The sequence below is a fragment of the Saccostrea echinata genome, unplaced genomic scaffold (genome assembly GCF_033153115.1).
Source record: "Saccostrea echinata isolate AGI-Se365-2 ecotype Australia unplaced genomic scaffold, CSIRO_AGI_Sech_v1 ptg000007l, whole genome shotgun sequence".
In the NCBI taxonomy this organism is placed as follows: Eukaryota; Metazoa; Mollusca; class Bivalvia; order Ostreida; family Ostreidae; genus Saccostrea; species Saccostrea echinata.
Window position 1 is genome coordinate 2,535,750 of NW_026889756.1, and position 27,721 is coordinate 2,563,470.

Below are 27,721 nucleotides of genomic sequence, written 5' to 3' on the forward strand. Positions count from 1 at the left end.
ACTATGGTGTCCATAAGATTCTTAAATTTCTGTAACACAAAAATGGCCCACACACAGTTTATCACATCCCACCCCGACCCTTATCAAATGAAAATGATCTGATTGACACAGCATTAGGTTTTAAGTAAACTCTGTGTCTAGTTAGATTCTTCTCTCTGATACAGCTATGGCTCACACCAGAATTCCAACATTTTTCTCCTTGTGACCTTGTCTAAATAATACCTGATAAAAGTCATAACACAAAATATTTTCTCTGGAGACTGTGTTCAAGTAATACCAGGTCAAGGTCATGACAAACCCATGGTCATGTCCATCTCTGTGTAAGATATAAGCAGAAGCCATATAAATGCTTTTTTCAAAGTTATGGCCATGACATGGCAATCCCTCCTCATAACATAAACAGACAGACAAGGCAATTCCTATATACCAGGGCCAAGCTTAAAAAATTCTTGGTTTGCAGTTGTCAACCTAAATTTTTAGAATGGGCGGTATTTTTTTTATTTTTCTAAAAAAATGTAGTTTTCAAATATGTTTTAACTAACAAAAATAGGCTTACTTAACATAAGCTCCTCTTGTTATAAGTCGCTGATTGATAATACCAAAAATCGAAAATGAAACATGCAGTTTCACTATCCTGAAAGCTTGAAGCTTAAAAAAAATAATACAAAATAGCTGGAAAAAGTTTGGGTCAGGTGCATTTTCAGTGGGTCACTAGGCAGCTGAAAAAAATTATTTTAGGCCCAGGCTCTTCATTTGCAGGGGTAAGATAACACTGATAAGGTAACACTTTTATCAGTTAAAGATTATGTATTTATTTCTCAAAGTGAGGAAAACACACATAATAGTATTCACAATCAAGTACTTTACAACAGTGACCCACAAACACGAACAGACAAATATCTATATCATATATTTAAACTGATACTGATCCAAAAACCATAATCAGACACATTCTAAAACAAAAAATCTTAAAACAGTGAATCACATTCTATGAAAGTAATGATTACTCAGTGATCAAGAAACCATAAACACATGCATAATTGAACTGCCATAACCAAACTTCTACAATGTTTTGAACAAACATTCTATGACAGTGACCCACAATCCATGAACAGACACATACATGTATATATGACAGTGTTCAACAAAGCATGAACATTTTCATATATATGTATGCATATACACAAATGTCTTTACTCAAAGGCACAAAAAGTCATGAACAAACTACAGGAAAAATGTTAGAACAAACAATCTATGACAGTGACCCACAACCCATGAACAGACACAAACACTTATATATGACAGTGATCAACAAACCATGAACATTTTCATATATATGTATTCATGTACACAACTGTCTTAACTCAAAGACACAAAAAAAAGTCATGAACAAACTACAGGCAAAATATGAGAACAAACAACCTACGACAATGACCTACAATCCATGATAGAACAAACAATCTATGACAGTGACCCACAATCCATGAACAGACACATACATGTATATATATGACAGTGATCCCCAAACTATGAACATTTTCATATATGTATGCATAAACACAAATGTCTTTACTCGGGGACACAAAAAGTCATGAACAAACTACAGGAAAAATGATGGAACAAACAATATATGACAGTGACCCACAATCCATGAACAGACACAAACACTTATATATATATGACAGTGATCCACTAACCATGAACATTTTTATATATATGTATGCATGTACACAACTGTCTTAACTCAATGACACAAAAAAGTCATGAACAAACTACAGGTAAAATATTACAACAAACATTCTATGACAGTGACCCATAACCCATGAACAGACACATACACGTATATATGACAGTGAACAACAAACCATGAACATTTTTATATATATGTATGCATATACACAAATGTCTTAACTCAAGGACACAAAAAGTCATGAACAAACTACAGGAAAAATGTTAGAACAAACAATCTATGACAGTGACCCACAACCCATGAACAGACACAAACACTTATATATGACAGTGATCAACAAAGCATGAACATTTTCATATATATGTATTCATGTACACAACTGTCTTAACCCAAAGACACAAAAAGGTCATGAACAAACTACAGGCAAAATATTAGAACAAACAACTTATGACAATGACCTACAATCCATGATAGAACAAACAATCTATGACAGTGACCCACAATCCATGAACAGACACATACATGTATATACACTACTGTAATGATTTTCCCCTTAGATTCCAAAAAATCCCCTGACGTTCCCCTGTCTGTCACTGACATTTTCCTGTCTCCCCCTGACTTTCTCCTATGATCCCCTGTCGTTGTCCCTGACTACCCTGTCTACTCCCTGACGTCCCCTGACTTTGCCCCTGTTACCACTGTCTAACCCCTGATATCCCCTGACATTCACTGACGTCCCTGTCAACTCCCTGATGTCCCCTGACTAGGTCCCTGACCACCCTGCCAACCCCCTGTCGTCCCCTGACATTCATTTTGACCAGGAAAAAGGGTTAAAATATGTTTTGTTGCTATTTACTTGTGAGAAATACGTTACTCTTGGCAATTCTTAAGTTTTGTGAAAATATATATTTAGTCAATTGTTATTTGTTTGAATATCTTGAGTAATTTATTTCTTAATATGATTGTATTTGATTGTTTAAGTTTACTACATGTAGCTTTTAGATAAATTTTAAGGAGAATAAATGCCAGTTACTTTGAAAAGAATGAATTACAAATTTATTGTGTCTTGTTATGAATGGAAAGTAATTATATTTATATTTATTTATATGTTTATCTATATATCCACATGTATTTATTTATTTGTTTTATTTATTTATTGACTAATTTATTAATTAAATCTGTTCATATATTTCTTTTTAGATATATTTTCCTTATTGAAATATTAATTAATTGATAAATATTATATATTTATTTAGTTTTTAATTCATTTTATTTTAATTAATTAATTCTATTTATTCAATTTATTCGTGAGTTTCGCATAAACAGTCATAAGGTAAAACAAAATATGCTTCAAAGTTTCTTTTAAGCATATTTACATTTCTTTTAATTCTTTTAATTTCATGATGGGTATCAAAATAATCGTCTTATTACACACAATTGGAATTCGGAATTGGTTTTATTGCTTCTTTTACTTTGGTAAAAAAAATTAAAAATGTTCCTCAAAAACTGTCATGGCTGTGAGAGTAGTTCCGAGCTGTTGATAGTTGACCAGTGACTCTGGGTACACAAATCAGACACCTATTGTTCTTTTGACTGACCACTATACACTGTTTATTCTGTGGCAGCACGACCGTATCCACTCTGCAGGTGTTATTTCTTTCACAACCGTGACAAGTTTTTGAGGAAATTTTCATTTTACCGAAGTAAAAGGGAACAATAAAACAAATTCCAGATTCAGATTGTGTATAGTAAGACGATGATTTTGATACCCATCATGAAATTAAAAGAATTAAAAGTAATTTGAATATGTTTAAAAAATAGTTTGAAGCAAATTTGTTTTACACGGACACTGTATATGAAGAACTTCGCAAAATGAATTAAATTTAATTAATCAATAAATTAAAATAATTGAATAAAATAAAATAAAATAAATAAATAAAAATTTTAAATAAATCCATTTGTTTATTGATAATTAAGTAAAACAAATAAATAAATTAAATAGATAGCTTGAATAAAAAATAAATATATAAATGGAGAAAAAAGAATAAACAAATAAGCAGACAAATTAATAAATAAACAGATACATGAATTAATAAAATCAATAAACAAACAAGTAAATAAATAAACAGATAAATAAATAAATATATATATATTTACATGCCATTTGTGCTGCACAAGACGCAATAAATTAGTATTTTTTTTTTTTTTTAAGTAACGGCATTTATCCTTATTAAGATTTCTCTGAAAAGCTAATAACAATCAATAAAATAATATTTTGAAAGATTCGATGATGATTAAATCTACATTTTCACAAAACTTGAAAATTGCTAGGAGTAAGGTATCGATTTTCTCACAAGTAAATAGCAACAAAACATATATTTTAACCCTTTTTCCTGTTCAAAATGAATGTCAGGGGACGACAGGGGGTTGGCAGGGTGGTCAGGGACCTAGTCAGGGGACATCAGGGAGTTGACAGGGACGTCAGGGAATGTCAGGGGACATCAGGGGTTAGACAGTGGTAACAGGGGCAAAGTCAGGGGACGTCAGGGAGTAGACAGGGTAGTCAGGGACAACGACAGGGGATCATAGGAGAAAGTCAGGGGGAGACAGGAAAATGTCAGTGACAGACAGGGGAACGTCAGGGGATTTTTTGGAATCTAAGAGGAAAATCATTACAGTAGTGATATATGACAGTGATCCACAAACTATGAACATTTTTATATATATGTATGCCTATACACAAATGTCTTAACTCAAAGACACAAAAAGTCATGAACAAACTACAGGAAAAATGTAAGAACAAACAATATATGACAGTGACCCACAACCCATGAACAGACACAAACACTTATTTACATGACAGTGATCAACAAACCATGAACATTTTCATATATATGTATGCATATACACAAATGTCTATACACAAAGACATAAAAAAGTCATGAACAAACTACAGGAAAAATGCAAGAACAAACAATCTATGACAGTGACCCACAATCCACCATGAACAGACACATGCATGTAAATATGACAGTAATCCACAAACCACATATACATGTATGCATATACACAAATGATACAAAAATACATAAACAAACTACAGAAAAAAAATTGTAAAATGTTAGAACAATAAATAACCATGACCCACAATCCAAGAGGTTGAACCGATATGACAATGACCCACAAACTATACACAAACTATGGGACAACCAATATACCAATATATAGAAATATTTACCTCCTGGAGAATATTGATATACAATTCAAGCTTTGATACTATAATTAACAAGCATTTTGACAATCTAAAAATAAATTATTAAATTTTAGAACTAAGATTTGATTTTATTTACTTTGTTAGTGTAAAAATCCTTCAAAAAATCACACAAAATACGAAATCTGATGTACAGGTTCTAGACAGACATTACTTGAAAAATTGATGTCACTTTATAATTCTTTTTTTCCTATAGAATAGATATATATTTTATCACCTCTGGCTTGTGAACATGACTGTTTAGTCTTTATTTATCATTTATTGCATAAATATTTACATTTCCAATGTCTTTGTCCGAGATAAAATTACAAATTGTAAAAATACTTTATTTCTACATAAATCTACTAGTTCATCGATAGGCGTGGTTAAAAAAAAAATCACGTGCGGGGCGGGACAAATAGAGACAGAAGCGGGGCTATTAGCATGGGAATTTGCAGAATCAGGAGCATGTAAACATAAGGAATAACTATCAGATTTTTTGGATTCATGATGATGATTAATCGATTGGCTTGCGTGATAATTTTATGCATAAACGCCTTTGGCGTTTATGCAAATTATCACGCAAGCCACTCGATTGATCACATCATGAATCCAAAAAATAAGACAGTTAGCTTTAAATGAGTTTTAATAAAACATAATTTCACCACGCGAATTTAATTTCTTGTTCGTCGCACATCTGGTGAAAAAAGTAAGAGCGGGCAAGAGATTAAATAATAATATTATTACTTTTTTGTACGCAAAATTTTTAGGCATAACATGAAAAAAATTGAGTGACAATTATATTTTTTCTACTTTTTTCTGATTTGTAGAGTAAACAGATTTAAATTATCAAAAATAGAGCGGAAATAAAACAGAAACTGGCACAGAATTTCCCAGGTGCAGGAGATTTAAATTAATATTATTTGTATAGCTTTGTTCAAATAAGAGCGTGCGGGTCCGACAAGCAAAACATTAAATTGGAATGGCCTTTGTATTTGATTTTATTTATGAAAATTGATAATGGCACATGTCACATATTCACATCAAAACTTATCACATTATCACTTTTGGAATTGCAAAGCAGTGTATCAACAGACTTTTCATATTTGAAACTAATTATTTTTTTTTCTGCATAATAAAGCATAATTCAAAATGTACCGGTAGTATTTTCAGATTAAGATGGACTTAACTGTAGAAAAAGACAGTTTTATATTCAGTCCACATATCAGCTTCAGAGCAAATAATTAACCACACACACATGAACACCATTAGGGTCTTGGCTTATCTGCGGAAAAAGTTTATATTCTGCAAAATGGTCTTCACTGGTTTGTGGAACATGTGCAAGTTTTCCATCAGGGTCTGCCTCAATAATCCACTCTAAGGAACATGCAAAGAAGAACTGACAATGTAATATAAGTTATGCTACAAGTCTTGTATTGAAATTTCCTCCTATATTTCAGAAGAGTTACACATACCTGTACTAAATTGCCTAAGCTGTTGAACATGTGAATTTACAAGGTCCTGACTAGTCTGTACAATCTGTGGAACATGTAGAAATGCTGCAACAGGGTTTGCCTCCAAAATGCTTCCTATAATATATGTGCAAAACAAAATTAATTGTGATTATATTTATGCCTACAACTACATTCAGATACCTTTAATGTATGCTATTTCGATGCATTTTGAATAGAAATTTAACATGCTAACATGTTGTCGAAAAAAAAAATAAAATGAAAATATACAATAAAATAATTTTCCTACCTACCTACCCTATTTTTTTTTTTCAGGCTGGTAGCAGGAAACAAGATTATTTTTTTGGTCTTATCTAAAATATGGATCACAAAAAGATGTTGTTTTTTCCCCATCAATTTAATTAATTCATCATTTTCACCAATTGCTATTTTCCTATTCTTGGAAAAAAAGTTCACAAATTAATATATTTCAATGTACATGATGTAAACTTCAGAAACTTGCATCTGCTGAACATCAATTTTAGTGCCCTTGTAATCGTAGATTCGGGGGTATATAGTTTTTGCCCTGTGCATCCATCTGTCTGTTTGTCCGCAAAAAAAATCATTAATCATCAAGTCGTAATGTTATGACAGCATGCTTTAATAGTGACTACTTATACAGTTTGATGGAACCACGGACCTATACTATACGTCCCTGACAGAATGGCATCCAAACATCATAAACTTTTTAGAACCTGACCTTGTTATTGAAACATTTGGTCAATTGCTTGCATATTACAACTAATTAAGTGTTTTGGCAGCATTAATAATGACTGTTTAATGGGTTAGGTACGTACTATGTAATAATAAGTAAACATGACAAACAGCTGGCAAAGTCCTGTCTCAATAAGTGTCAAACTTGGTATTTTCTTTTGAATAAATTTTAATTCTAGGATCAGTCTTCTTGTGTTCCTCTGTGTACTGTACAACCATAAGGGTGGTTGTACTAATAAAAATATTTCCTTAAACCTAGCAAATTGTTTATAGTCACAGTAATACCTTACATCTTTGATTTAGTAAAGACATAAAACATACAGGGTGTTAGTTCCTTGTTTTACTATTGTTATTCACAAAATATTTTCATTATGGCAAGTGAAATATTCTGAAATGGTGGCCAAAATTTTTTTTAGGTCCTCATTTAGTGACCTGAAAGTAAGTGTGACTTGGAACACTGTTGGGTAAAACATTTTTCATCTCTTGACCTCTCAAGAACATTGAAAAAAAAATGCACTACAAAGAGGATGCAGCGTATCAAATTTGAAAATCCATTATTCTAAATATTTACCTGATGAGTGATGAACTCCAAGGAAGATTGTCCATTGGGCATGGGATCACCATAGTCATATCTGATCTCCTTCCCTCTATCAATATCCCTTCTTGCAAAGAAAAAGCCTGGAGTAGTTGTTAAACACTTTTAACTTCTCATAACATGCATAAGATGGGGTTGTCTATAGCTGCATCATTAACCTACTTTCCAAGCCTTTGGAAGCTGTCAGATGCATCAATGCTTGTAAAATGATAATGAAAACCATAAATAAAAAGTTTAAAGTTACATATAAACATAATAACATATATGATGAAATATTAGGACTGCAGGAACAATACAGGTTTTATGCAACAATCACAATATAGTAGTCACAATATATGAATCACAATGTATTTTTCCAAAAATAATTTTTGTTTCATACAATTTGCAAGAGTAATAAAAATCCCTGCCACTGTATGATATTGTTCAATTATCGTACACATTTTAGAGTGCAAGAAAATTATGTTATTCTTTACTCTAAAAAATTGTCATCCTAGTGAGACATGACACTCTGCAATTTGTTGTAAAGATATAAAAATCCAAATAAAAAATATAACGCAGCAAGGTTAAGGATGCCCACAGGAAATAATACGCCAAAAAATATTCCGAGAAAATAAATATAGTGTTGATTTTTTTTTTACAGCATGAGTTTTGATTAATGGGAATTCTACTATTTGCATATGTAGGAGGGTTGTCCCAGAAATACGTGAACATTTTCAATATCTTTTGTTTCACTAATACTGTAAAGTTAAAAATAGGCATAGATCATGATCAACATTTTTGTGAATTTTTTCTGGAAATGTGCTTCTGATAAAATTAATTTATTTAAGCATAAATTCGGCACAGTATTTAATTTTATTTTATTTACCAAGTAATGCATCTCAAATACGGCGTGTGTTGCTAAAAGATTGTGGAATTAATTCTTTCAATAGACAATTTCTCAATTCCGATAATAAACCTAACAGTTCACATTGTTTAACGATGGCCTTGGCTTAGGCTTATGACGTAAAGCTCAGGACTTTCAGCTTGTCTTCATTTCTTTTGGTCTACAAAATGTCTCTTCCAGCACTAATATCTCTTTCATCGTATGGACAAGAGTCCTATCCCGTTTTAAAGACAGTGCTGCTTAATAATTTGTGCTCCAAATTATCACTAAACGTCACCATTTTTAACAATATCTAATTAAAAGTGTTCTGGCATATAACGTCATATATTTGTCATTAATGATATCAAATTAATGAATTTTCATACACAAGTATATCAGCTAGATCGAAGAGTATTTATGGAGGTAAAGTTTGTGACATTATATTTCCGTATAGCCTGGTAATAAAGAAAAATTCATTGACAATGCTACTTTTAAAAGTCAATAAACTGCAGTGTGCAGACCACCGATATTTAACACCCTTTAAATGCCGTTTTTACATATTAATGACATCACAAGCCTAAAATATTTTGTCATAATACTGAAAATATCATTTTCCAACAACTTGCAAAAAATTATTAGTTCTGGTCAAATAGTTTCTGAAATATACAAAAAGTTTGTGTTTTCTGGGACAACCCTCATATATATGAGGTCTTTGCCGAGTTCGGCCAAAGCAACTTTACTTACATCAGCTGTTTGTCAAGTGACATGTTTAAAATTACAAAAAGTATGTATGGCTACAAAGATCATAAAGTACAACGATATACGGATATCTTTTCACTATGAAATTAATTTTGTTTTCTTTAAGACAAATTCCTTAACCTGAAAAGTGCTGGGAGCAACTTCCCCATGCCTGAGAATTATGTAAAATTTTTGATAAACTTCCTACATTGACATAATATGCATTGAAATAATGGTAAAATACGGAAAAAAGCAACAGCGCACAACCAGCTCCTGGCACTTTTCAAAGTAGTAGGGATGTTACTACCTTTGTATAATAAAGTGCCCCAGCATGATACACCCGTCAAATATTGTTCAATTATCACGAACAGTTTAGAGTGCAAGAAAATAAAGTCAACCTTGATACAAGGATTTCCAAGATTTTTCCATTTCTTACAATTTTTGTTTATACATTTCCTGTGGTGTAGGCATTATAACAAATATTACATTATAGATCCTCAACTGGTAGTGTTAGAGCTTGACAAATGCCCATCTGCACCCCCCCCCCCCCCACACACACACACACACACACAGTGACACACACACACATCTTTCATATTTGTGAGACATGATGCTCTGAAATTTACTAGTTGATATTTTCAAAAAATTATATAAAAATATCATATTAAACAAAATCAATTTAGTCTTAACAACTTAATCTATACCAATTTAATTTTAAAATAAAAGACTGGCCATCAAATGACATATGCTATAAACTGACCAGCAGTTCTTCTGTCTAATTCCCAAAGGATACAGATAAGAACTGCTTGATCAGAGATGCTCTAACAGAAATGATTGAGAACAGCTAGCCTTCCTACACTGAACTCATTAATTAATCTTTAACTGGATGCATGTCCACTCATTACTCCCAAGGGATGAATGGATCTGTGCTATCTGCTTTGTAGTGCAATTAAAATGAATATTTATGTCATTCTGAAATTAAATTTGAAAACAAAGATTTTTTTTTTTCAATTTGTTACAAAGATTTATAAAAAGAAAAAAAAAATTGTAATCTTGATGCAACATTTTTAATAAGGTTTCTGCTTGTCAATGACTCTTAGATTTGTAGGGACTATCTATTAGTTTATTATACAATATCAAATTAGTTTATTATACAATTATTGTATCAAATTAGTTTTAATTACTTTTCACCAAATTCATTTTAAAAGTTAGGCTAGCCCACAAAAAACTATTTAATCCAACATGGCTGATTCCTCTGCCCATTTCCCAAGAGATATAGATAACACCTGCTTGATCAGAGATGCTCTACCAGTTAGCTCCTCACACTAAACTAATTTCTCGCTAATTTGACATGCAATTTTCTGTTATCAAAATTCTCCTTGACCAGTGCTTGATAATTACACCCATGGGAGAGGTGGAATTTCTCTTGTAACATTATATTTGTTATAGATTGCTGTAAAGTATATAATGAAAAAAATAAGTATTTCTTGATTTTAACATCTTTTTGATAAGGATACTGCAACACTTCTACATTTTTTGGGATTGTGTAATTTAATAGTAAAAAGACAGTTTTTTTTTTAAAAATTTCACTTAAATTAAAGGTCACAGTGACCTTGAAATAGGTCGCGACACACCTTCTACCTAAGATGCATAAACTGGCCAAGTTTGATGATTATAAGTCTAATAGTTTTCTAGTTATGAGCCGGACAGGATTTTTCCATATTTGGCCATAGCATCTTAATTAAAGGTCAGAACGACCTACTTTTAGTGCGTGACACACCTTCTACCAAAGAAGTATCAGCTGACAAAGTTTGATAATCCTAGGCCTAATAGTATTAAAGTTATGAGCCGGACACGAGAAAGGCTAACAGACAGACAGACAGATGGACATGAACGCCATAACATAATACGTTCCGTCTAAAGACGGGCGTATAAAAATTCATAAATTATAGTGAAGCAGATATCGTTGAACTTTTGAGATTTTCAAGGGGCTGTGCCTGTTATTCTAGATAGTTAATGTATAAATGTGCCTTACTGTGGCTTTATATGAGGTCTACACATTTTCAATTTAAGGCCTAAAAAAAAAATAAGTTTGTTTCCTGTAACCCGACCGACCCATTCAAATTATCCCCCGGCGGATTTTTTTTTTTCTGCCAAATCTGCATTTGCTCTTTGGTTCGATCGATCAGCTGATTCCATTTATTCAAAAAATATTAATTGTAGCTTTATTTGAGATATAAAATATGTCATCCTAGTCAACATTTACCTTGAATATAAAGAGTAATCATTATTGTAACAACAATTTCCACCCACAACTTTTAGAATTTCGTTCTCTGCCGCTAAGCAGCCATTTTGGGTGTCCACTTTAAATATAACACCTGGTTAATTCAGTCTGGGGATGTTTGACCCTATTATCCATAAGCAAAAAAAAAAAAAAAAAAAAAAAAAAAAAAAAATCCCGACCTACCGACCCTTGATTTTTTGGGAATGTTACAGGAAGCAAACAATTTTTTTTAGGCCTAATTAGACTATAAAATATTGATTAATACATTCAAAAATATGACTTAGTTTTGGTCAGATCACACTTATTTTAATTTGATATTTACAAGCTACAATAATAGCTTGATCTACGCCTCAAGTACAGAGAAACTGTCTGTCAAACTAGGGTGTGACGTCATCTTAGTCAGTGCAGGAAGGTCAAGATGGCTTAAATTCTACATTCAAATAGTGTTATTATGACATGATAAGTTACACATCAATTTATGTTTACAATATTTATCATGTTATGAGAAAAGACTGTATTTGAGTGTGTATGAAAAAGAAAACATTAGTATTTAGGATTTATTTGTTCAGTTTCATTGTGACGTCATAATCGATTTCCAGAAGCTCTGCATATAGGCTGATGTAAGTATGGGAGTCCTAAACCTAGCTGCGTATACAATATATATATATATTTTTATATAATTAGTTTTGATTACTTGTTAAATATACAATATCAAATTAGTTTTAATTATATTATATACTAAAAGATTAGTTTTATTTACTTTACAACAAATTTATCTTGAAAGTTAGACTAGACAAGAAAGTCGACTTTTGCACTCGGCGAGCAGAGTTTTGACACTGTTTACGGAAATAAAAGAAAATTAATAAATCAGGGATTTATCAGTACCTTCTCAGGGGCTGAAATTCGGCCCCATTCCCAATTGAAAATAAGTCCAATTTTTCCCAATTTGGCAGTATTTTTTCCCAATTGGTAAACAATGCTTTTATATTTAATCATCTTGGGAAAACACTAAGTAAAATTGTCAGAATGTCTTTAATTTTCATCTATTTAATTCGTGTAGCAAAGGTACAGTCATAACAAGTGTTTAAAAACACTGTAAAAACATCGCCAACTTTTATTCCGAATTTCCTCAGTTTTTTCTGAAAATGGTGATATTGTGTAATTATATAGATTTATTAAGTTGTTTCTACCTACTCAATTGATCTACGAGTGAATGGTAAGGACTGTTGGCAATATTTCAAATAGAAAAATATATTTTCAATGCATTATTACATATTAAAAGAGGGCTTTGAGAAGATGTGTTTATGATCTCCAGACAGACTCTATAATGACCTAAATTGGAATCTCATACACAAATGTACTACCCTAAATTGTATAAACACTTTACACTCATTGAAGTCAATTTACTTTTATTAGTCTATTATTCATAATAATTATTGATCTTGTATGAAGTTGGATCATATTTAAATGTTTGTTTGGTTGCCCATGCAAATTAGAGTTCATGATGAAATGTTAAATGAATTACACCTGAATACATGATTTAAGCAACATTTTTGATTTTTTCCCAATTTTATCAAAAAGCCGATAATTTTTTCCCAATTCCCCAAAAATGGCGTTTCCCAAAATAGGCTGATAAATCCCTGTAAATAAGACAAACATGTCATAGATAGTTGTGTAGATAAATTATCGTAGAGGACAATGGTAATAAACAGTTTGCCAGTGCATTTCCTCTGAAAGTGTAAATAAGTTCAATTTTGGGGAAGGGGGGGGGGGGGCATCATACTATGGGTTGAAAAATTTATTACCAAAACAAGTGCCTGTAATACCAGCTGTTAAAAATCAGTATGGGCCACTACCATTTTAGAACTAGTAGCCTCTTCAGCGACCAGTTTTAAAGGCTGATATTTTTAAACGAACAGTTTTCTCTGGTGAGGGGAGGGACTAAGATTTTCCCAGAGGCTGATCGTGTATGGTGTTAATACCTATACACACACAGTATACACAGGAAGTCCTTGTTACCTGTGGGAACTTTTATACATATATTTCTAAAAGATGATAAATTTTTTAATTGTAAGCTAGCTTATTGTGAGAAAATATAGCATTATAACTGACAAACTGTCAACTTTAATGCATTTAATTATACAAGAGGCCCAAGGGCCTTAACGGTCACCTGAGTATGATAAAACAATTTCAAGGATGCATAGAGTATAAAATGAACTGAAAGGTGAAGCTTTGTTGCCCAAAAGCAAGAAAAATAGGGTGATCATGATCAACAAAATAATTGGTCTTAATATTCATTAACAGTTCATAAATTAGGATCTAATCTGTTCCCCATTTATCACTATCACTATACAGTATATTAACAAATTATCAATGCTTCTGTACTATTTTAATCCTTTGTTGAAATCTCTTACATTGGCATCTCTTGGTCTTTGATGAATATTTAATAAGACAAGTTATTTTTGTCTCATTTTTATTTATCTACTACTTACAAGTCTATCTGATCATTAAAACTATGAAAGTACTTTTGTATTATACAATAAAAGTTTTTGCATAATTCTCTATTTACCTTTCAAGTACATTATTTACAGTGATAAATTATCAAAAGTAAATGGCAAAGGGGAATAACTCCTCTCAGTAGAATACAAACTAATAGAGCCCTGGGCAGGACCAGAACACTTGATCAAATGGTCCAGATGTTCAAAAATCTGGTAAAAATTCCCTTCCTTATAAAAACTTTTACTCTGTTTGCCTCAGATATGCCCAGGTGCGGAGAAGATTTTTAAATAAATAATGCATTTTTACTACAGATTCACTATATTATCAATAGAGCCCCCCCCCAACCCCCCAACCCCAAAACACCAGAGCTTCTGACCGTGGGACCATATGTTTGCTCATCATCACTTTGTTTATCTGCTTAACACTAAGGAGCAAACAGGATTATTTAATAGAATTAATGCATTTTCACTAAATTATCAAGAGCCCCACTCTCACACCAGCACATCTGACCCAGGGGTCATGAAATTCACTACTCTGGAAGAAGCACACTTGCTCATCATAACTATACCCTTAGCTTCTTTGCTTTTTTAACCAGAAGAAGAAAAGAATATTTTCAAAGAAATTTTGCTTTTTCACTTTATAATCAATAGAAGCCCCCCCCCCCCCCCCTCACCAGAACCCTTAAATTTGGGGTCATAATATTCACAATTTTGGAAGAGGCATCCTTGTGTATCATAACAATGTACTTTAGCCTGTTTAAGCAATACCCAGGGGCAAAGAAGAAGATTTTCAATTTTCAAAGAAATAATTCACCTTCACTATAGGATCTATATAGCCCCGCCCTAGCACCAGAACTCCTGTCTCCGGGGCCATGAATTTCACAATTTTGGAAGAGGCATCCTTGCTTATCATAACAATGTACTTAGTTTGTTTAAATAATACCCAGGTGCAGAGAAAAAGATTTTTAAAGAATTAAAACATTTTCACTTTATAATCAATAGAACCCCTGATCCAGGGGCCACGAATTTCACAATTTTGAAAGAGGCATCCTTGATTATCATAACTATGTATTTACTGTGTTTTAATAATACCCAGGAGTAGAGAAGAAGATTTTCAAAGGATTAATGCATTTTCACTATATAATCAATAGAGCCTCACCCTAACACCAGAACCCCTAACCCAGTAGGGGTGAAACGAGACACCTCCTTCACGGTTCGATACGTATTGTATAATTTTCTCTCGGTTCGGTTATTTTCGATACGATACATTTTGATAGAAAGAGACAAATTCAACGTTGTTTTATGTTTTCTTTTTCTAAATCTAGTCACATATTTTACGAATTCTATTTGCAAATTGACTAGAAGAAATTGATTAAAATTATTTGACTGTCAAAAATTATTTTACAAGCTATCAGTCATCAAAAATTTATGTTTTCTATACATATTTATACTGAGTAACATATTTTACCTTATGCCAAACTCGACTGAATAATGATCCCGACCGAAAAATGAACCGAACCGAAAATTAGAGATTTTGCACCGTGTATCAAACCGAGAAAAAATACCGCGGTGAATCGATACCGCGGTGAACCGTTTCACTCCTATAACCCAGGGGCCATGAAATTCACAATTTTGAAAGAGGCACTCTTGCTCATCATAACTATGTACTTAGTTACTGAATTTAATACCCAGGAGCAGAGAAGAAGATTTTCAAAGGATTAATGCATTTTCACTATATAATCAATAGAGCCCTGCCCTAACACCAGAACCCCTGACCCAGGGGCCATGAATTTCACAATTTTGGAAGAGGCACTCTTGCTCATCCTAACTATGTACTTAGTAAGTTTATTTAATACCCAGGAGCAGAGAAGAAGATTTTCAATGAATTAATGCATTTTCACTATATAATCAATAGAGCCCCGCTCTAACACCAGAACCCCTGCCCCTGGGGACATGAATTTCACAATTTTGAAAGAGGCACTCTTACTCATTATAACTATATACTTAGTTAGTTTATTTAATACCCAGGAGCAGAGAAGAAGATTTTCAAAGAACTAATGCATTTTCACTATATAATCAATAGAGCCCCGCCCTAACACCAGAACCCCTGCCCCTGGGGACATGAATTTCACAATTTTGGAAGAGTCACTCTTACTCATCATAACTATATACTTAGTTAGTTTATTTAATACCCAGGAGCAGAGAAGAAGATTTTCAAAGAAATAATGCACTTTCACTATATGATCTATATAGCCCCGCCCTACCACCAGAACCCCTGACCCTGGGGCCATGAATTTCACAATTTTGGTAGAGGACTCAATGCTTATCACAATTATGCCAACAGTTTGACAGCTTGATGTCCAGGAGTAAAGAAGAAGATTTTTAAAGATTGCATTAATTTTGGTGGTTTTAGCCCCACCCCTCAGGCCCCAGGGGGGCAGGGACCATGAAATTCACAATTTTTGTTCCCCTTCACCCATAGATGCTATATGCCAAATTTAGTTGAAATTGGTTGAGCGGTTTCAGAGAAGAAGCTAAAAATGTTCAAATGTTAACGCACATCGCACGACGCACGTCGCACGCCGACGGACAAAAACGGATAGCAATAGGTCACCTGAGTGACTCAGGTGACCTAAAAACAAACAGCATATAGAACTCTTTAAATACAGCGATCTTTACAGCAATGTGTTGACGTGATCCTTGTCATGTTAAATATGGGAAATTCCGAAAATATCAATGTACCTGTATTTAATTTCAATTATTTATAAGTGTAAAAAAAGTTGTTATACAGTGCCTGGGAAGGTAAAACAACAGATGCGGGCAAATGGCCCTGTTATTTATAGCCACTAACCAGGGTCATTTTGAAATTTAAGGAGTCTAGAGGAAATATATTCAGGTCATTCTAAAATATGTCATAGTTTTGTGCTAATAATAATGCATATACATGTATCTTTGACACCTAAATTTAAGTTGCTAAAGGATGCCATAGGAATTGCCAAATCATTTGACATTGACTAGCAAAAGTGATTTTTCTGTTTCTAAGAAATTCATAAATCATTCGTCATCTACCACAGCAAGTATTTAGGAAAATTACATTTAAACCAAACACACACTTTTTTTAAATTGTCGATTTAGAGATCAAGGGACAGGCAAAGATAAAAAACTTCGATGATGTGGTTTTTCATTGTAAGGTAAAATTTTTTTCGTAAATCTGTGGTAAGCCATCCAAAATGACTCAACATTTCTTTGCCAATGGATGTAAAATATGTTGAATGTCGGTTCCAATTTTTTAATATGATACATTACAGATTCCATCTACCTTCGACGATGAATACTGTACCGATAGAGCAGACTGATATGAACTTCACAAAGTAGAAAACAATGTGTGTTGTGCTGCATGGCATCAGTGCATCAATGCATTGGGCCATTTTTCGGCAGTATGCACATATAGCACATGATATGGCCCCTTCCCTCGTCCTGGTCATAAAAATTTTTATGATCACGATCAAAATGTTTAGAAAACCCTGTTTGTATGAAAAGTTGTGCAACACTTCTCTTAGCAATTGAGCAAATGGCAAAAGATGCAATGTGGAAAAGCCACAAATATCTAGAAATAACCGTAGTGGGAATTGAATCATGCCAATCTCAAACAAATGCAAAAAAATGTTTTATAACTGAGGTTTTTCCTAATGCTTCTGTAGTAGGCCCTATATTATGTTCTCCCTCCTTTCTTTCATCAGAGGTAAGGCATAATAAAAAAATATGTTTGTTTACAGTTACCCGACTGACCCTATATCTAATAGGCAACCCAAATTTTTTTTCGTCGTAAAAATCCAGAAGTCACTCATTCGTCGGTTTAACTTTTACATGCATCTTAATCAGTCAAGCGTTTGAAATCGAAAGTACTAGAAATAGTTAGTGCAACATGGAATTAAAGAAGAAATACAAGACAGTTTTTTTCATTGTGTGGTAGCTGTAAGGCAGTTGGCAAGAAAGATATTGCCATATGGCAAGCCCAAACAAAAGTAAAGCACCACACAATGGTAAAACTGTCTTGTTTTTCAACCAATTCATTTGAATTTGTGTATAAAAAAATTCAATAAAATAAAAAAAATCCTACCTATCGGCCCTATTTTATTTCGGCATGTAACAGTAAACAAACATATTTTTTTGTTTGGCCTAAACATGTATGGAAACTATAAACATAAAACTAACACCCCAAGTATGCCATCTGCATTCAGAATCGGTGCATGTGCTTTTTTGAGGTTGACAAGCTGGTAATTATGCTTCACAGCTGCTTCAGGCTGAAGCATCCGTCATTTGTAAGGTAGGTCGCGGGTTTGCTTTTGTCATCAATTTCGGTACACAATTTAGACAATTCGAGTGGTTGTTTTGTGCACATTTGATTATGACGTGAGTTACATCACAAAGGCGATGTTGCATTGCTTCCTGCTTATTTCTCTGAAAATTACTTTAATTAGCAATAGAATCTAGTCCATACGAGGCGTATGTACAGTGTGCGAAAGTATTAACGCCTGTCCGATGGTCCGAATCTATCTCAAATTGAATTGGTCTACCCCGATCCGAATTGAAACAGACCGAATTCTCTATCCCAATTTTGGCCATGGGTAAAATGAGATTGAACAAGAATGACCATTTCGTATTTTTAACACATAATTATAAACAAAATAATTGTGAAAAAATAATTTAATACTTTTATATTTTACATGGTAAAAGAACTGTTGTTAAATCTCTTTACTTATTAATTTATAACATTGTGCATCTTTCGATGAATTAGTGGTGTACAATTTTTACCCAATGCTTGCTGTTTATGTATATCAGGCATGCTACAAATCCTGACTGCAGGAAGCACTGCATTAAAACACAAATTGAATCAACAAAAAGACAACCAAAAAAATTGAAAATAAAATAATGAATCCGAGAAAAGGGAAAGCTATAAAGATGAAATTAGAGTTTGTGTCTTTCACAAATATTAGCTGGTCTGCAGAGTGAAGTTTATATACGATGAGTCTGAATAATTGCACAGTTTTTTGGGGTGTGAAATGCATGAACACTGCATGATTATATTTAATTTTCACTAGATAATCATGAAAATATATAGCAGATACTTCAATAAGAATATAAATGAATAAATTTTAAAAAATTTAACAATAACAAGAGCACATTTTTTCCTAATTTACTTTCTTTGGACATTCCTATTTGTCTACGGTCTATCCCAATTTCAAATGAGATAGTCAAATGGGCTATTTCATTCTCCAGATTAGTTTCGCACACTGTATGTATGAACCTAGAGGATTATAAGTTAATTCTGCTCTGATTATATGTGTAATGTATAAGAACAAACTTATAAAACATAATAAATGTGATGCAAAATGCATGGAATTCATTTTATATTGAAAATGATACTAAACTACTAAAGGTCAATCAAATTGATTCAGTGTTAAAAATATGGCATGCAAAATGAAAGTAACGGTTTCAGTAAATTGCTACATTGAAAAATTGAAAGGCTGTATGTATGCACATAAATTTGCAATGAAGAGGAGGTGTGTAATGCACCATGTTTGCTCATCACAGCCAAAAAAAAAAAACAACACATTTGTTATTTTAAGGATAACATCAACCCTAAACACTAACAAGAGGCCCATGGGCCACATCGCTCACCTGAGTAACTTTGGCTATGCTGTTCTTTACCAGATCCCCCCCCCCCCCTCCTTGTAATACCTATTGTGGCCCCGCCACAGCTTTTCTGGTCCAGTGGTTCTTGAGAAGAAGATTTTTCAAGATTTTTCCTATATATTTCAATGTAAAACTTGGCTTCCCTATTGTGGCCCCGCCCTACCCCTGGGGGTCATGATTTTAACAATTTAGAATCTACACTACCCAAGGATGCTTCCACATAAGTTTCAGCTTTTCTGGCCCAGTGGTTCTTGAGAAGAAGATTTTTCAAGATTTTTCCTATATATTTCAATGTAAAACTTGGATTCCCTATTGTGGCCCCGCCCTACCCCCGGGGGTCATGATTTTAACAATTTAGAATCTACACTACCCCAGGATGCTTCCACATAAGTTTCAGCTTTTCTGGCTCAGTGGTTCTTGAGAAGAGGATTTTTTTATGACCCCACCCTATTTTTGTCTTTTCTTGATTATCTCCCCTTGTAAGGGGACTTGGCCCTTTATCTTTACAATTTAAACTCCCCTTCACCCAGGGATACTTTGTACCAAGTTTGGTTAAAATTGGCCCAGTGGTTCTTGAGAAGAAGTTGAAAATGTGAAAAGTTTACAGACGGACGGACAGACGGACGGACGACGGACAACGGGTGATCAGAAAAGCTCACTTGAGCTTTCAGCTCAGGTGAGCTAAAAATGGATGAAATTTAATTAAATGCATTTTCCTCTTTTTTAAAAAAATATTTTGTATTTGAATCTAATAAAGTTGTTCTCTATTTATAAGCAGGCTAGCAAGGAATTGATTTATCAGTGAAATGCATGTTAAACATGTTATAATAAGGAGGAGAAGGACCTTGAGCTGAAAAAATACTTGTCATTCAATTTTTTTCATATTTTGTATATTTCTAATTAAGTATGTCCCACATATCTTAAAGCAGTTATATCATTAGGTTTCTTACCTTATTTTGGAGATATTGATTGACAATTACTATGCCCTACTGTATCTAAGTGGAGTTTTAATTCTCCATGTTTCCGGGCTAATTACTCTGTCCTTAATGGGATTTTTTAAGCATATGTAAAAAATATCAAAGTGGACATGTATCTTTTAAATTATTTCAGAGTATAACTAGGATTTAAAATTCAAAAAAGCAAGTTTTGTCTATCACACTGCATCTGGATAGGGAAAATTACGCACTTTTTAAGACAACTTAAACAATAAAAAACGTAATTTACAAAAAATTCTATCATTCAATATTTTTTAATTTACGTTGAAATGCAAATCCTTCAAATTATTGAATAACTGTAAAAATTTCAAATGATGAAGCTGACCTCATTATTTCACAGGACATCGTTAAAGAGGACATAAGCATGACAAAAATGTGTCATGTTACATTTCTCGACTACGAGAAAAACCAACTATGACGTCACAGGTAAGCTAAATAAGCGAAATAAGATATACCTACATATGATTTCCGTCATCAGCCTTGGAAAAATAATTTTTGTGTTCCCCATTTCTCAAAATATTTCATCATATACTGATTATGAACTGTTTTTACATAATACATTGTAATACCACCCCTGTGTTCACCGAGTATGATCTTGCTGTACTAACAGATCATGTATGACGTCACCGACTTGTTGGACATGCAGTTTAGGGAAACAGAGGAGTGGATCAATCTTTTTCATAATTTGTTAATGTTTACAAGAACGTAAAAACTTTTTAATTTTTTTATATAAGATGGTAATTAAAGTTAAAAAATTGTCAAAAAATTATACAAGAATTAATGCTTTACACATATTGCACTTATATAAACGGAGACTATGATGTAGTTAAACAGTCATGTGACCATGTGTCCTTCATCCCCTTAAAATGAATTCATACAAACACCCAGCATATCGGACCTTTATGGCACTCTAAACAGATATTAATATACTGTACATGTATTACGAAATACAAGTATCAAGACTTCAAGTACAATTTTTTCTATAACAAAATTAAGCTATCTGTGTTTAAGCTGAATGCAAGTATTTTACATTTTTTAATGATGAAAAATTAATAAAGAAAAAAAAACAAGAAAGAACAAATGTTTGAGAGTTCTGACTATATACTGAATTGCGATTGACTTAAAAAGAACATTACCGATAACCCCCACCCCCCTTCAATGGTGGACTTTTTTTTTTCCTTTACCATGTTATACTTGAATTCTTAATAATGAACTTGAACATCCTAACATTACTTGTATTATATTATCTATCGCAGTGTTACTGCTAGTGGTGTTCCAATCATCGATTATAATCGAAAATCAATCGAGTGTTGGCATAATCCAAGCGCTCGATTACAAAATTTCTATTCCGATTAATCGGGTTATTTATTTTATTTTACAAGCGTAATAGTTTTCAAGCCAAATATTCCAGCCGCGACTTTTCTATTAACTTATTTGTGTATCATAATGGCGTAGACGAACAGACATTGTATTCATACCCGGGTAACAACGCTAATTCCCGGGTATGGACATACTTTGGATTCTACAAAATGAATGAAGAACCAGCTGGACTAGATCGAACGTTCTATCGTTAAAATATTGTCCTAAGGACTAGGGCTTGTCCCGAAACACAGTTAGATTATTCTAACTACAGTTGGACCACCACACAAAGTAGTTATTCATCCATTCTTACCATTTGATAAACTAAATTGACAGACTTTGTAAATGTCCGATTATAATTGATAATTAGTTAGTTACAGTAGCCCGATCATCGATTATGAAATTCTTACCGATTCCCATCACTAGTTACTGCATATTAATTCTAATGCACGAAGAATGTTTATATCAATATACCGTTCATTCTGACTTTGTGGGCAGAATTATGAATTTCATAATACTAGAGAATATAAGCTACTTATCTTCACGTAGGCAAATTTAATAAAAATCTCAGATAATATGCCGCAAATTCTAAGGAACATTATATCAAATTTTTCTGAACATGTTTTCCCGTAAAAATTTTTATGCAGTAAACCCGCGACCAACCTTAAACTGTGCTTACGATCAAACAAGTTCGAAAGTTCCTCGTTCTCTCGTCTAATTATCATAAATATGTGTTATATTCAATTGCTCTACTAATAATAACAAGATACTTACTGTCTTACAGTTACAGCTCTTTACCCCTGCTAAACGCCGCCATTGTCCTCCCAGTCCTCCCACAATGCATTGCGTGTATCGCTACACCGTATTGTGGGATATTCCAATTGACATTTATAGATACACAAAATGTTGAAAGCGAGGGACTTAGACCGACTGTTCTAAAAATAGATTTTGCGTTGTGGGACATTTTTCTATATATCCTTATAGGTCAAAAAAATTATTTTTTTTGTTTTTTATGGTAGGAATAGCATTTCCAACATTTCTGTGAAGTTTAGACTACATGGTTTATGGGTCAAAATATAGATGACCCATAAACCACCTAAGGATCCCACAACGTGAGTCTGAGATACGCCAAATATCCCATAACACGCCTCTTGTATAACTATATATATATATATATATATATATATATATATATATATATATATATATATATATATATATATATATATATATATATATATATATATATATATATATATATATATATATATATATATATATATATATATATATATATATATATATATATATATATATATATATATATATATATATATATATATATATATATATATATATATATATATTGTATGACAAGCCAGAGAAAACAGTTTCAAAAACAGAAATTTATTTGTCAAACGTTTTTAGCGCACCTCAAAGAAGTTAGGGGAGCTTATGTAATACCGTCGGTGTCGGCGTCCCAGGTTAAAGTTTTTGGAGCAGAATTCTTTTCAAGTACTTCTATGCCTTTTATTAAACAGAGATGCATGGAGGATGCTTCTAGTATATTTCATTGTACCAGTCAAAGTTTCAGAAGCTGTTATTTCAGCTGAAGAATGACCTGGTTAATGTTTTTGGAGCAGGTTAAAATTTTGGAGCAGGTCTCATTTCAAAGTAACTGTAAGCCCTATATTGACAAAACTTGCATGGATGATACTCTAAGGATGCACACTACTGGACTTGCTTCGGATGTTGGATCTGACCTACATTTTCTAGATAAGTGACCAGGTTAAAGTTTTTGGAGCAGGTCTAATTTTAAGTCACTTTTAGCCCTATGTTTACCAAACTTGCATGGATGATACATCTATAGATACACACTAACAAGCTTGCTCTGGATGCTGTATCTGACCTATATTTTCCAGAGTGACCATGTTAAAGTAAACTAAAAGGGCTATCTGAACCAAACTTGCATGGATGATGCATAACAGAATGAATACTCCCAAACTTGCTTCAGATGCTGAACATGACATACATTTTCTGGATGAGTGATTAGTTTAAAGTTTTTAGGTAAGTCCATTCCCAAGTTACTGCAAGCCCTATCGTACTAAAATTGCATAAATGTTACATTTAGGAATGCAAACTACTACGCAGGTATGTTAAGGCAGTACCCAGATCATATTTCGGCGAATTTAGACTTTTTTCGTAAAATGTAACATTGATAAATCGGAAAAGCCATAGATAAAACATTTACTATAATTATCCATTGTGTAGACGTCATTGAGTTTTAGGCTAAAAGAAGCACTCCACTACGACGTCATCACGTGACGTCTATAAATAGAAAAATTGCCTTAATAAAAAAGTGAAAAGTTCAACACTACCCCGGGGAAAATTCAATTCTTTTTGTGAAATTAATAATGTAAAAACATCACTGGGTCATGAAAAGTGCTTCTAGAATCCTACTCTCCCAACACAGAAAAAAATTATTCCAAAGTTTCGCATGAAACCTTACCAAAATTATTACATTTTTGTACAAACGATCAAGGAAATGTCATCATTTCATGTTAATCACACGATTCTAGCAGCACTTTCCAAGTACTATAGAATACAAGATTTCGATACAAACAAAAATTATGTCTCAAAGTATGCGGCGTAGTGTTGAACTTTTGCAACTTTGTTGTTATAGAACGACAGAGGAAAGGCTGATCGGGATCTTAAGCACTGACTGTGTTCATTATAAGAAAACATGATTAGAATATATCAGCGTACCTGATTCGTAATCTTTAATTCCTTATGAATCACACATGATATTCACGGTATATGCTTTAAAACTCCCATTTTACATATTTGTTTACATGAATTCTCGTCTCATTTAATTTTCACTCGGCAAATATTTGATCAATAGTTATGACGTCATGGGTTTGGTATTTAACCCCCGTGATAAATACTTAGCTGTTTATATCACCCAAAAATGACATGATTTTGTTTACATTATGTTTTTGAATGATTCCATTCATTTCTTTGACCTGAAATTAAACTTTAAATATAGATATTAAGAAATCATTATTTCTAAACTTCACGTCATGCAGCTTACTATGACGTCATATTGTAGAGGCAAGTAGTATATCTCTGGGTGTAGCCTTAACATACCCGCGTAGATTATTAGTTTGGGACTTTGCCTTACTTAAGGACAACATTCGTTGAGGTGAGCTCTGTAACCTCTGATTACCTATGTTTGTTTATTCTGAGTTAACACTGACAGGGGTTGTGACACAAATTGATCAATCATGAGTAATGCAGTACATAAAATATTATTATTTTGTCTTCTGCAAGTACTTGTACACAGAGACAGTAGAACTTCTCCTTCCCCCGACCCAGAGATTGTGTTGATCATCAATACAGAGAGCACAGGGACGTGGAGGACATTGATCCAGTGTGAGTAGGAAAGACAGGAACCGGCCATTAATGTCCAGCAAGTGGACACCAGAACAATTCTCACTATGTGAAATATAGCCATTACCCACCAAAATGTGTCCCAGAACATCTGTACAGATTCCATAGGGACGGAATCCAGACTGAGACTCATGACCAGAGTAAGAAAACCGATATTCTCCCGATGCGGTCACCACAACAACCTTTTTGGCATAGTTGTCTGATGCACAAATGTCACCATTAATGTTCTCTGTGAGGTAGTCTATGCCTTCGTACAGAGTTTGTCCTTCATCATCCCTCTTTATGTCCTGAAGCTTCCTTCCTTCTCTGTTGTATATGGTTACTTTGCTGTCTGACTTTGTCCCCATCCCGACCAGTATGTGTCCATTGAAAGGAGAAGAGAAGATGGCTCCAGGTTCCAAACTCCCTGTCTTGATAAGTTTGTTGATGGACATGTCACTAGCTACTTTGTATACAGTGTATTTCTTGTTATTTGTGTAAAGAAGTTCTCCATCTGTTGTGACTGTGTGGTTACCTCGGATATACCACATACTGGTGGATATTTCCTTTGATAAGATGTTTCCTTCCATGTCAGACTGAATGAGATTTCCCGAGTTATCGAGGGCCCAGAATTTATCGGGGGGCAAGGGAGACAAATGGTGAGGTATATGTCCCTGGTTACTTACTTCATTTACTTCTGTGACAGAAGCAAGCTCAAACCTTTCTAGTTCAATTTCACCAAGTAGTTTGGCTATTTCTTCTTTGTTTAGTGTACGTAGTGTGAAAATTGGCAGTTTGGGTTTAGCTTTGTTAGGCCTCTTCAGGGTAGCTAATGAAATATCTTTATAGAATTTCATAACTTCAGAAAGTTTTATTGATGACATTTTACGCTCGAGGTCTGAAACAATTTTTTTTAGGTAATTTATGTAGTCCTCTGTTTTCTTCTGTTGTTCGACCTTATCATTTATGACAGAGTTCTCAATCTCATCCAGTTTTTGATTATTATTAGTTAGTACACTGTCAACTGTCTCTTTCAGTTCATCTGCTCTCTTCTTCATGGAAACTCTAAACTTGGTAATTTCTTTCTTAACATTTTCTCTTTTCTCTTCAAGTGATTTGACATTATCTTCAGCTTTAGGAATGACTGTTTTCCAAATGTCTGTTATTTCCTCCTGACATTGTTGTAAGATTTCATTGTAGATGGTTTCAAGGTCGGTGTTTAGATGATTACCGTGATCTCGCGAAAAGCAGACAGAACAAGCAGAGTCCTGGCAATCATCACAGTAGACATCTATGTTTTTGGTGGGATGCATCCTGCATTTCTCTGACGGAACTTTTCTTTTTCTCTCTTGATAGAGGACAATTTCATGTCCATTGTTCTGCTCTAGATGGCGCTGTTTGCATTGGTCACAGATTCGTTGATGACAGGTATTGCAGTAAAACTCGGAGAAGTTCCTACAGGATTCCGTGTCACACTCGATAAAATGCTGGGCTGTATCCGGTACTTGGTCCATTATTGTTGATCAAAAACTAGAAAATATTTACAATCAGTGTGTACGTAATGCACTTACAAATTTGTATAGTGTACAGTACACTACTCTATATTTAAAAGAGACTTACTCTGCTCATTACCTTTCATGTGATCTAGCTGGTTCAGTTTCAGTTTATTAGTATCTCTTTGGTTGCTATATAACAACATAGAGCATGCGCGGATCTAGAGGGGGGTCAGGAGGGTCCGCCCCCCTCCTGGAATTTACACAGTTACTAAACGTATATACTGAAGCAAATAAAAAATGACTTTGGAGCCCCCTAGAAAACTTGGAATCCACAATCGCCACCACAAAATAGGTGTAATTCACGTTAGGAAAGGGAATTTACTTTTTTTTTTTTTTTTTGCTTGTCAACAAAATTTCTGGGTTTTAAATACGTTTGGGAAGGGAATTACGTTTTTTTTTTCAAGAAATTTTTGGGTTGGAATTTTTTTTGACTCGGGTGGAACATCCCCCCCCCCTCCCCTGGAAAATATTCCTGGATCCGCGCCTGTAGAGGTCAAAGTAACATAAAACAATTATAACTTTGACATCGATGCGTGAACAAAA

General features: G+C 33.5%; 1 protein-coding gene and 1 long non-coding RNA gene across 2 annotated transcripts; both read right to left on the reverse strand.

The window, feature by feature from the left end:
• Positions 1–5,923: 5,923 nt before the first annotated feature.
• Positions 5,924–23,001, reverse strand: LOC133180837 (uncharacterized). The gene is made up of 4 exons (XR_009720397.1): positions 22,968–23,001; positions 7,737–7,958; positions 6,416–6,529; positions 5,924–6,317 (listed from the first exon to the last, which is right to left on the reverse strand). It is a non-coding gene; the product is annotated as an uncharacterized LOC133180837 (long non-coding RNA).
• Positions 23,002–25,504: 2,503 nt separating this feature from the next.
• LOC133180626 (uncharacterized) lies at positions 25,505–27,136 on the reverse strand. Its single transcript, XM_061315097.1, has one exon. It carries the CDS (start codon positions 27,134–27,136, stop codon positions 25,505–25,507), a length of 1,632 nt encoding a protein of 543 aa, XP_061171081.1.
• Positions 27,137–27,721: the final 585 nt, after the last annotated feature.

What these genes read in the sequence shown, in the direction of transcription:
- LOC133180626 (XM_061315097.1), bottom strand. Translation starts at nt 27,136, where the DNA reads ATGGACCAAGTACCGGATACAGCCCAGCATTTTATCGAGTGTGACACG.